The sequence below is a fragment of the Salvelinus fontinalis genome, chromosome 15 (genome assembly GCF_029448725.1).
Source record: "Salvelinus fontinalis isolate EN_2023a chromosome 15, ASM2944872v1, whole genome shotgun sequence".
Lineage (NCBI taxonomy): Eukaryota > Metazoa > Chordata > Actinopteri > Salmoniformes > Salmonidae > Salvelinus > Salvelinus fontinalis.
In genome coordinates, this window is record NC_074679.1 from 17,453,897 (window position 1) to 17,466,968 (window position 13,072).

The following is a 13,072-nucleotide window of genomic DNA, read 5'->3' on the forward strand; positions in this document are numbered from 1 at the left end:
ATTAGACCTTTAACGTTTGTTAGATCGTATCAGACCACAAGTCCAAGACCACTTTGATGACACACCAAATGTGTTTGATGGATCCTTTTTGTCTTCTTCTAATGCCTCTTAAGGGGAAAGTGATCCAAAAGTAACGGAAAGTAATCTGATCACCTTACTGAGTTAGGGTAATCCAAAAATGACGTTACTGATTACAATTTTGGACAGCTAACTACATAGTAACTGTAGCGGACTACGTTTAGAAAATAACCTACTCAACCCTGCTTGAGTTTTGACGTGCCACATTCATTGCCGGACATTTTTATTTTCAGTTGTAACAGAACTAGATTATTTCAAATACATTTCGTAAATTATCAGTACATACCTGTAGAAAAGTCCTTGAGAACAGGTGGCCGGGATACAAAACAATTGATGAAGTACTTTCTGGTCAGGTTCTCTCCAAAATAAAGTCGTCCAAATCAATCAGGCAAAGGCTGGTCAATCCTGTAAACTACGATGCCTAGAAATATGAGCTTGAGTTGAGAGTACTCCTGTTATAGTAACTACAACAACAGGCTACCTGACTCTCTTGGCAGACTGAAGTTACTGTTTGTTTGTGTGGTGGGGAGGTGGACACAGAGGTTCAGTGTGGTTGGTTGTGTATTTACTGGGAGGTGGAAGCACCACAGCTAACAGCTTCTGCATAGCTTATCTGATCGTTGCTTATCTCATCTCTCCTCTTTTGGTCTTGTCTCCTGCACATCTAAATCCCACCTGTGTTCAAAGATACAAACAGGCTTTTATGTAACACATGCTCTGAAATGAAAAACACAGTACACAGTATGGCATCCCTGGGACATTCCCAGCTTCATATTAACATCTAACTTTTACAGTTTGAGCACACAACAAGCACTGGTCATGTTTAAAATTAGATGAATTGACATTCATGCGAACATGGACTCCTAGCCCAACACCCTAGGAACAGCATCTGAGAGGATATGATGGGAATAAGCACTATGGCAATAGCATTACTTAAACTTATTAAATCCTTTCCAAAAGTGAATAGCGCTGGGGGCCATGTGAATGAATTACTGTAATGTATTTGAACTTGAACTTCCCCAATATGGCCAGCAGGGAGGGCCAACATACCTAAAATGTATGTACGCTTTTACAACTATTGAGACAGGTTTTGCCCAGTGATTAGGCTTTTATGGCACAACATTCCCACTTGACACAGTTTGGATATAGCGTTTAAAAAATATATATCGTATAGTATCGTATGTCTTACTCGGTCATACAATAGCATAAGAATTGAATGCCAGGCCTTCCGATTGGTGCAGTGGTCTAAGGCACTGCATCGCAGTGCTAGCTCTGCCACTAGAGATCCTGGTTTGAGTCCGGGCTCTGTCGCAGCCGGCTGTGACCGGGAGACCCATGGGACAGCACACAATTGGCCCAGTGTCATCCGAGTTAGGGGAGGGTTTGGTCGGCAGCACTAGCAACTCCTGTGGCGGGCCAGGCACAGTGCACATTAACACGGTCTCCAGGTGTACGGTGTTTCCTCCGACACATTGGTACAGCTGGCTTCCGGGTTAAGTGGCTTCCGGGTTAAAACCCACGAACAGGAACAAACACGTTCTTCTCAAACTTACACAAATGTTACACCAAACAATCCCGCACAAAGAAACAGGCGGGCCGGCTGACTAATAAAGCACTACCAATCACCACAGCTCATAACAGGTGTAATCAATCAACATACATGGAGGGGGAGAAAGAAACAGTGGCAGCTAGTAGGCCGGCGACGACGACCGCCGAGCGCCACCCGAACGGGAAGGGGAGCCACCTTCGGTCGGAGTCGTGACACAGAATAACATATAAGTAGCTGCGTTTGCATTTGTTTAAGCTGTTTTCTAGTGACATTTATTTGGATACATTCATAAGAATGAGCTAATGATGCGCGATTTCACCTGGCATAGTAAAAATGCACTCTCGTCAGGTCACTGTTGTTCAGAGGAGCTAGCCAACAACCACTAACATTAATAAACGTTTTACCTGTTTTCGATTGACATTTATTTGTATATGTCCATAAAAATTATGCTGATTCATGATTTCAACTGGCTGAGAAAAGCTGCCTCCCTGCCTTTCTGTCTCATCCCAACCCCTACACGTTCATTACTATGGGACATTTACATTTACATTTACATTATAGTCATTTAGCAGACGCTCTTATCCAGAGCGACTTACAGTAGAGTGCATACATTTTATTACATTTTTACATACTGAGACAAGGATATCCCTACCGGCCAAACCCTCCCTAACCCGGACGACGCTATGCCAATTGTGCGTCGCCCCACGGACATGAGATCAAATTTCAGTGTTGAAACAATGGTCAGAGACAGGCCACAAGTTTTAGACAAATCTCCACTATTGAAAACCAATTGTTAGTCTAAAAGAAATAGGAGATAATTTCTAAATGCTTTTTACAGTGGAGTCTATAAATTGGCTGGCTGGGCTGATGAGACAGTGGATTGCGCAGTGAGATGGAACAGAGTAAATAGGCATTTCAATATCATAGCTTTAGCCAGTGGTCATTTGTTGAATAGACACCTGCTGGAATACGGTTTTAACCCATCAGCGTCCAAGATTAGAACCACCCGTTGTATAAATGTATAATACGTGTTAGGGGAAGGGTTAGCTAAAATGCTACAGTTGTCCCAGATGCAACTCGAACATACAACCTTAAGATTGCTAAACGGTTGTGGATTACACCCGCCTGTACAACCTCTACTTTTGTTATGTTTCAAGTAATTTATTAGACTAATAATAGGTATAGACTTGGAGGTGCTCAGAAATATGAAAAGTACATTTCGTATTGCTCTGAGGCCAGGCTGTGCAGAAAAGTGCATATAGCTCTGCATGAGCAATGTGTGATTTATGTTAAATATCACCGTGACAGATATGAACACATTTTACCTGTAGCTGCAGGTGGCTCTGAAAGTGAACCAAGACTACCTACTATATGTGCTTGAACTCCGTTAAGACCCGGAAGACGACACTCTGCAGTGAGGGAGTTTAAACATTTAGGAGTTTCACTGAGACGGGTAGAGGATCTTTATCGCTGCGCATTTGGAAACGCCGCTTGGACACTTGGTATCCGCTTTTTCAATCGCTGTAGTCTACAAATAGTCTGCATGGATTGGTTCTATCATTTTTTTTTGTTTCACATTTTGATTGTTGTATAGTTTTTTTTCAGATAAATTTATCATCGACTTTTTAAAAAAGCAGCATTTCGGGCAACCATGAGTAAATCTGGAACATTAAAAATAAAGAATTTGTTTCATATAACAAAGTCACCGGATAAAGGAAACAAGGATGGGGAAAAGCACACATTTAAAGATGCAACTTCATATGGAGATGGAGAGTTTGCGAGCTCAGGCCCGAGAATACCGTCAAGTCCCGGACTTGTCAGCCCCGTCAGTCCCCTGGATGGGACGCTGCATAGGAGCCCAGCAAGTGAGAAGAAAAAGAAGAAGAAACGGTTCTTGTCCTTGCAGCTCAAGAAGAAAGGCTCAAAGGAGGCAGGGTGCATCGACGACCCACTGTTCTATAACGGTGCTGACGAGCTCGACAGCTTCAGCAGTAACATGTAAATTAAACCTTTATTTACCTTATGGAAATTGTGCTCACTGGGGTAGGTCTATTATCACCTTGATTTGTGTACCAGGATACACCATTTAGTGCCTTCAGAAATTATTAAAACCACTTGACTTATTCCCCATTTTGTTGTACAGCCTGAATTCAAAAGGAATTTAATGGATTTGTTTTTCTCACCCATTTACACACAATACCCCATAATGACAGTGAAAACACGTTTGTAGAAATGTTTTCAAATGTATTGTAAGTGAAATACAGAAATATCTCATTTACATAAGTATTCACACCCCTGAATCAATACTTTGTAGAAGCACCTTTGGCTGCGATTACAGCTGTGAGTGTCTAAGTGCTTTCCACACCTGAATTGTGCAACATTTGCCCATCATTTTTTTCTAAATTCTTCAAGCTCTGTAAAATTGGTTGTTGATCATTGCTAGAAAACCATTTTCAGGTCTTGCCATAGATTTTCAAGTAGATTTACGTCAAAACTGTAGCTCGGCCAGTCAGGAACGTCCACTGTCTTCTTGGTAAGCAACTCTAGTGTAGATTTGGCCTTGTGATTTAAGTTATTGTCCTTCTGAAAGGTGAAGTCATCTCCCAGTGTCTGGTGGAAAGCAAACTGAACCAAGTTTTCCTCTAGAATTTTGCCTGCGCTTATAGCTCCATTCCTTAAGTGTTTTTCAATCTGCCCCTTTTTTTCAATTTTCGCCTAAAAAGACATACCCAAATCTAACTGCCTGTAGCTCAGGCCTTGAAGCAAGGATATGCATATTCTTGATACCATTTGAAAGGAAATACTTTGAAGTTTTTGGTAATGTGAAAGGAATGTAGGAGAATGTAACACATTAGATCTGGTAAAAGATAATACAAAGAAAAAAACTGTATTTCTTTGTACCATCATCTTTTAAATGCAAGAGAAAGACCATAATGTGTTATTCCAGCCCAAGTGGAATTTAGATTATGGCCACTAGTTTTAGACTGATCCAATGAACCATTGCATTTCTGTTCAACCTTTTGTATCAAGACTGCCTAAATGTGCCTAATTTATTTATTAATAACTTTTCAAGTTCAAAACTGTGCACTCTCCTTGAACAATAGCATGGTATTATTTCATTGTAATAGCTACTGTAAATTGGACAGTGCAGTTACATTACCAATAATTGAAGCTTTCTGACAATATCAGATATGTCTATGTCCTGCGAAATTTTCTTGTTACTTAAAACCTCATGCTAATCACATTAGCCTACGTTAGCTCAACCGTCCCATGGACGGGACACCGATCCCATAGAGGTACATTTTTTATCCTGAAAAACTCCCCAGTACTTAATGATTACAAGCATACCCATACCATTATGCAGCCACCACTATGCTTGAAAATTTGGAGAGTGGTACTCAGTAATGTGTTGTATTGGATTTGCCCCAAACATAACACTTTGTATTCAAAACAAAAAATTGCTTTCCTAATTTTTTGGGGCAGTATTATTTTAGGTCCTTGTTGCAAACAGGATATATGTTTTGGAATATTTTTATTCTGTACATGCTTCCTTCTTTTCACTCTGTCAATTAGGTTCGTTTTGTGGAGTAACTAGAATGTTGTTGATCCATCCTCAGTTTTCTGCTATCACAGCCAATAATCTCTGTAACTGTTTTAAAATCCCCATCGGCCTCATGGTGAAATCTCTGAGCGGTTTCCTTCCTCTCCGGCAACTAAATTAGGAAGGACACCTGTATCTTTGTAGTGACTGGCTGTATTGATACACCACCCAAAGAGTAATTAATAACTTCATCATGCTCAAAGGGATATTCAATGATTGCTTTTTGTATTTTTCACCCATATACCAGTAGGTGCCCTTCTTTGCGAGGAATTGGAAAGCCTCCCTGGTCTTTGTGGTTAAATCTGTGTTTGAAATTCACAGCTCGACTGGGGTATCTTACAGATTCAGTATGTGTGGGGTACCGAGATGAGGTAGTCATGTTAAACATTATTATTGCACATAGAGTGAGTCCATGCAACCTATTATGTGACTTGTTAAGCACATTTTTAGTCCTGAACTTATTTAGGCTTCCATAACAAAGGGGTTGAATACTTATTGACTCAACACATTTCAGCTTGTCATTTTTTATATATTTGTATGTAATCCATTTTAAATTCAGGCTATAACACAGCAAAATGTTGAAGAAGTCAAGGGGTGTGAATACTTTCTGAAGGCACTGTAGGTAGCCTAGATTTTGTGGCTATAAGACACAAAATAGATAAGCCTACCTATCCTAGTTTGCCCCCAATGTTTCATGCCATCCATTCATGTCTTACTGTGCAGCCTACCTGCATTGATACCTGTCAGCACCTACTTGGTATTCAAATGTACAGTAGGCCAGCATTTAGGCTATGATACAGGCACCTAATCTCAGGGAGAGTTATACTTCTGACAACAAATTAATATATAGAATGATTTCAACAGTATGATTTGCCTACCCTAAAAGCCCTCTAAAATCAATTATTGGGGATTTTACTTTATTGATCAATAAGTTATGCACAATCAGAGATGTGATTAAGAATAGCTTAGCTTTTAAATCACTATGGAGTTATCCCAGATCCTCAACTGATGGCCTAATCCTTATCCCACTGTCTTGTCTTATATCTTAAGCAATATCAGAACTGGCTACACTGAAATGGAAAACTGTAATTTCTACAGTAATTTGGGGGATATCAACAGTAAAATACCCTGAAAACGTTTTACTGCAGCATACTGTAAATGATGGTGCATTGTGCGAAAAATGTGGTGGACGGGGAAAGAATTGCTCTGTTTGAAATGGTACTGTTATTTCACCACCTGAGCTATAAAGAACTGGAGACTACGTCCAAGATGTCTGACCGTTGTTTTCAACATAATCTACTCACGTTCGCATACACTGATTCATGGACTATATATTTTACACAGCCCAACTTCACATGCACACTAGTATTCAGTGCGCACAGGAAGCAGTGTGAGCAGCGACAATATCATCACGTCATCAATATCATCACGATGTATATAAAATGTTAATATCTTCAGCTGTGAGTGATGGAAAAGAAATCGGCCTGTGAAAATGCTGTACCAATTTAACTGGTACAGTATGTGGTTATAGTGCCCAATCAATTTGAAATACAGTATATAGGGGACAGATTGCATATCAGCAAGTCTTGAACCTTAAATGTTTGAGCATTTTGCCATGTCCTTTTGGTCTGTTTTGCCTTGTAGTCGCTGCCAGCTTGGAAGCCTTTGTTAAGGACTCTAGAAGTGCAAGTGATATAAAACACCATATATTCATTAATATGCTGTAATATGCACTTTAAATTAGCGGCCAAGCTGCTTGTACCTATCCCTTGTAATTACAATAATATACTGTGAAATACAAACCCCTTCCCTCAATGAATTTCATCTATCCATTCATTAATTCATCACGAATACGGTAGAATTTACTTTTTGACAGAATAGTCCTAATACAGTACCTTTTACAGTATTGTACTGTGTGTCATTACACAGTACTTTTTTGATACCATATTTATATTACAGTAGGTGTACTGTAATATGAAATACACAATTTTACTTGACACTGAGCTGCCTGTAAATTACTGTCAATTTCACGACCACTCCTTTACAGTGTACTTTCTTTATCAAATAATGTGTGATTGCACCATGACTTGCACAGTGTAACAATAGCTATTAGTTGTGTGTGTGTGTGTGTGTGTGTGTGTGTGTGTGTGTGTGTGTGTGTGTGTGTGTGTGTGTGTGTGTGTGTGTGTGTGTGTGTGTGTGTGTGTGTGTGTGTGTGTTTGTTAGCAATGTGGTTGGGATCAGCTACTGGATTTCAACAGATATAGGCCTACCTGGTATGATTGGGCTGGGTAATAATACGTAGCCTGGGTGCCAGTCTGTTTGTGCTATATTGCCAAGTCTTTATGGATTTTTCATTCCAAACAATGAGTCAAAAGGAGTTGGCAAGATAGAACATACAGATCTGGGACCAGGCTAGCTAATATGCACTTCTCCATCTGCACTCGGTACACTTATAAAGATAAAGTGACCTCCTCAAATATTTACGTAGATTACAATCCTGACTCCCGGGTAATCAAATCAAATTGTATTTGTCACATGCGCCGAATACAATAACAGGTCTACACCTTAGAGTGAAATGCTTCATTTACAAGCCCTTAACCAACAATGCAGTTTAAAGAAAAAATAAGTGTTAAGTTTATTTTGTAAATACATTCTTAAGTAAACAATAAATAAATGCTGTAACAAAACACCACCAGACCAGACATATGTTTCTCAAGTTAAACTCAGATAATCCTCCTTATGGTCATGTGTGTCCTACTGCACTGGAGGTGGTTGTCGACTGAAATGTGTTTTGATGTATTCATTTCATTTTAAACGCAGAGCAGAGTGAATCTTTTTCCCTGTGGCAGTTTGTACAGGTAAACCAGTGAGGTGTCTTGTTCCTGCTTGTCTAGTTCGGACTTGCGTAGGTTTTGTTAACTATTAAAGGCAGACAAGTTTGATCTGAAGGGTCATGACTGCCATCCATCCATCTGTGAGACAAAATGGGGAATTTACCAGCAAGCAGCAACAGCATAACAATGGGAAAAGCAAGAGAAGTAACAGCAAGGTGTGATAGGTGAAAAGAAAAATGGAAAGCAAATTATGTTAAGCTGTATTTTATCGGGTTTTTTTGTTCTTAAATGTTTGGTGGATTTAAATGTGCAGTCTAATTTTAAACAGCCTAACCCTGCCACTGTTTGGAAAGCTGAGGAATGGGGTTGAGGAAATGTTTTCTCGATAGTTTAAACGTATTTTGAAGCTACACATGGCATACCATATGGCATAAACAGTCATCACAGCTGCTAATTGTTCATGACGGTTATTTCATGACTGACAGTGTTATGTCGTCCTTATGGTGGAGATAAAGTTAAGATAATACATTACTTTCAACAAGCTGTAGACTCTTCTCATGGCTATGCAGGTGTACTGTATATGTTTTCCATTAATATATTCCATAACACATCCCCACTAGATGATAACCACCAACCACAACCTAACTGGGTTCCACTGTCAGACAAATACATTCTATTGTGTCAAATAGTGGTAAAAAAAAGGGATGTAGGTAAACTCTGTCACCAGTCGCTTCCTATACTTTCAATGCATTTTTCCGCTAAAGGTGAATAAAATTTCGTGCAAACTAAAAAAGGTGGACAAACATGCATTTTACTTGTGTTTAGCCTCTACACCACTGATTGTACATGGTGGGACTCACATGGTGCTATCCAGTGTAATTGACCTTGCAAATATGCATGCAAATTGCTTACATCTGCAATGAAAGGCTCATTGTCCATCCTCCCTCCCAAAAGCCTGGAAGGGATGAGAAAGCCAAGCCTATTGTAACGTTCGTTCGTCTGGCGGTGTATGAACGGACCAAGGCGCAGCGGGTGTTGAATACATAACGATTTATTACAAACAGACGAAACACTGACAAAACACTAGAACAAACTACAAAACAATAAACGAAGGCAACAGACCTGAAACAAACAAACTTACAATTAGACGAAGGACGCAAGAACAGGAACAGACTACCTAAAACGAACGAACAAACGAAACAGTCCCATGTGGATTACACAGACACAGGAACAATCACCCACCAACAAACAGTGAGGACAACCTACCTTAATATGACTCTCAATCAGAGGAAACGCCAAACACCTGCCTCTAATTGAGAGCCATACCAGGCAACCCATTAACCCAACATAGAAAACACATAACATAGACTACCCACCCAAACTCACGCCCTGACCAATTAAACACATACCACACAACAGAAAACAGGTCAGGAACGTGACACCTATGGGTTCATAGCTTCAACCCCGCAGCACACACAGACACTTACACACACCAACTAATTAATGGACTGCTGAATGTACAGTTGAAGTCGGAAGTTTACATACACTAAGTTGACTGTGCCTTTAAACAGCTTGGGAAATTCCAGAAAAGTATGTCATGGCTTTAGAAGCTTCTGATAGGCTAATTGACATCATTTGAGTCAGTTGGGGGTATACCTGTGGATGTATTTCAAAGCCTACCTTCAAACTCAGTGCCTCTTTGCTTGACATCATGAGAAAATCAAAAGAAATCAGCCAAGACCTTAGCCAAGATTGTAGAAATCCACAAGTCTGGTTCATCCTTGGAAGCAATTTCCAAATGCCTGAAGGTACCACGTTCATCTGTACAAACAGTAGTACGCAAGTATAAACACCATGGGACCACGCAGCCGTCATACCGCTCAGGAAGGAGACGCGTTCTGTCTCCTAGAGATGAACGTACTTTTGTGCGAAAAGTGCAAATCAATCCCAGAACATCAGCAAATGACATTGTGAAGATGCTGGAGGAAACGGGTTCAAAAGTATCTATATCCACAGTAAAACGAGTCCTATATCGAAATCATTTGAAAGGCCGCTCAGCAAGGAAAAAGCCACTGCTCCAAAACTGCCATAAAAAAGCCAAACTACGGTTTGCAACTGCACATGGGGACAAAGATCATACTTTTTGGAGAAACGTCCTCTGGTCTGATGAAACAAAAATCTAACTGTTTGGCCATAATGACCGTCGTTATGTTCGAGGGAAAAAGGGGGAGGCTTGCAAGCCGAAGAAAAATTCACCCAACTTATTGTGGGAAGCTTGTGGAAGGCTACCCGAAACGTTTGATCCAAGTTAAACAATTTAAAGGCAATGCTACCAAATACTAATTGAGTGTATGTAAACCTCTGACCCACTGGGATTGTGATGAAAGAAATGAAAGCTGAAATAAATCATTCTCTCTACTATTATTCTGACATTTCACATTCTTAAAATAAAGTGGTGATCCTAACTGACCTAAGACAGGGAATTTTTACTAGGATTAAATGTCAGGAATTGTGAAAAACTGAGTTTAAATGTATTTGGCTAAGGTGTATGTAAACTTCCCAAAAACTGTATGGTTGTAAGAGATGGGGCAAAATTAGTGGCTAATAAGTCTGGCTGCGCAACTCACTGGCTGATTTACTGCAAGTTAAGAAAATATGTGACTAAACTCATTAAAAAGAAGAAGAAACTGTATTATGAAGCCAAGATCAATTATATAACAAATGGTGTAAATTGATATTTTATAGGAAATTATGGGCAGAATGACAAATTGACCGATTTCTTCACTTCTTGTTTTTATGAGAAATGTTAATGTGTTGGAAATTCAAAATTGATACACACAACACTGACACACACACTTACCCCATCAGACATGTCACCAGGGGTCTTTTCACAGTCCCAACATGTGACCTACTGTTGTGTGTATGTGTAACGGATGTGAAATGGCTAGCTAGTTAGCAGTGGCGCGCGCTAATAGCCTTTCAATCGGTGACGTCACTTGCTCTGAGACCTTGAAGTAGTGGTTCCCCTTGCTCTGCAAGAGCCACAGATTTTGTGGAGCGATGGGTAACGATGCTTCGTGGGTGACTGTTGTTGATGTGTGCAGAGGGTCTCTGGTTCGCGCCCGGGTCGGGGCGAGGGGACTTACTAAAGTTGAACTGTTACATTGATGCTGTTGACCCGGATCACTGGTTGCTGCGGAAAAGGAGGAGGTCGAAAGGGGGGTGAGTGTAACGGATGTGAAATGGCTAGCTAGTTAGCGGTGGTGCGTGCTAATAGCCTTTCAATTGGTGACGTCACTTGCTCTGAGACCTTGAAGTAGTGGTTCCCCTTGCTCTGCAAGGGCCGCGGCTTTTGTGGAGCGATGGGTAACGATGCTTCGTGGGTGACTGTTGTTGATGTGTGCAGAGGGTCCCTGGTTCGCGCCCGGGTTGGGGCGAGGGGACGGACTAAAGTTAAACTGTTACATATGTACTGACATGAATGTGTAACTGATAGATGCACACACACCAACACTACATGTTAATGTTCTTAAATGTATGTCAATTGTAAAGTCTTTTGTCTGTAATGTATTTTTCGTTACATGTCGGACCCCAGTAAGACTAGCAGTCGCCATTGGCTTCAGCTAATGGGGATCCTAATAAATCAAATTCAATCAAATTAATTCAGAGACAGTGTTGTTTTCTTCCTACTGATGCCATCAAAGAAACACAGACCATTCAGTTTACATAACATAACAAACCTTCTACCGTACTCTGTCAAAAACACCTTTATAAACAAATTTTTTGCCACCCTACAGTAACTAGTACTGACCTGTATTCTCAGTCATCAGGTATACGTTTTGCAGTAGCTTTAACCCCCTTGAATGACATGTCTTCTACTCAAAATAAGTGTACGGTCTCAAATGGCCCTCAGCTGAAAGTGTGTACGGAGTAGTCATACAATTCTAGAAAAAGGATATGGAATGATATCCTTCTGGATTGTTAGGATGCACAGTTGCCAGACTGCAAGCCAAAAGTGTGTGAGGTGTAGTGTGTTGCTACAGTAGTTCATGGCTCCAGCATGCCTATGGTTGTGGGTGAGAAAAGACATGTCACATTCCATTTGCACTGTGCCATAAGGTTATTTTGTACTGTAGATGCTTTTGGTAAACTTCAGATTCTTGCTTGATCATCCATCTCCATTTCAACATTTCTAACCTAATAACCCATGGCTTTTAGTTCTTCTAGCGTTTCTTCAGCTTCCCTTTCTAAGATTTGCTGCCCTGCTGACCCATATTGGAATTATAAGACCAACCATACCTGAAACAGAGTTCCTTTTTTGTTTAGCCTTACAAATTTTCCTTAATTCGAAATAATAGTAGGAAGTGATGTTTTGGTTTTAGATAGAACCCACATATTCAGTTTGCACAGTTTGACCAAACATTCACAGCCTTACAGCTTGAATAATTGTATTTTTATTTTACTTCTATGCTTCTCATACTGTACTGTAGTGTATAGAATCGATAGATCAATTTAGGCCTGCAGCTTTTTGTGACAGAAAGGGTTCATTTTGATTGACGTGTTTGCTCTCTTTCTGTGTGCTAAAGAATATGAATTGAGCAATGGCATTTTTAAGCAATAAGGCCTGGGTTTGTGGTGTATAACCAATATATCACAGCTAAGGGCTGTTCTTAGCACGAGGCAGCACTGAGTACTGCATACAGCCCTGAGCCATGGTATATTGGCCATATACCACAAACCCATGAGGTGCCTTATTGCTATTATAAACAGGTTACTAACATAATTAGAACAGTACACAAGTAGTGTTACGTCATACCACTGGTACCGTATATTGTCTCATATACCACGGCTTTCAGCCAATCAGAATTCAGGGCTCAAACAACCCTGTTTATAATAAGTAATAAGGCATGACACCCCATGGTATATTGTGGATTACACACAGTTAATGGGTGTTCTTAGATCTGGTGCAATGCAGTGTAGGCCTATGAGTACTGTATGTGTATTTGT

At 40.2% G+C, this 13,072-nt stretch overlaps 1 protein-coding gene across 1 annotated transcript in view; it reads left to right on the forward strand.

Annotated features, from left to right (window-relative positions):
* Positions 1-3,278: 3,278 nt before the first annotated feature.
* Positions 3,279-13,072, forward strand: part of LOC129811241 (beta/gamma crystallin domain-containing protein 1-like) — a 61,433-nt gene continuing 51,639 nt past the window's right edge. The window contains exon 1 of the mRNA XM_055862398.1: positions 3,279-3,625. Within this exon, the coding sequence (XP_055718373.1) occupies positions 3,279-3,625 (347 nt within the window). The remainder of the gene's footprint in view (positions 3,626-13,072) is intronic.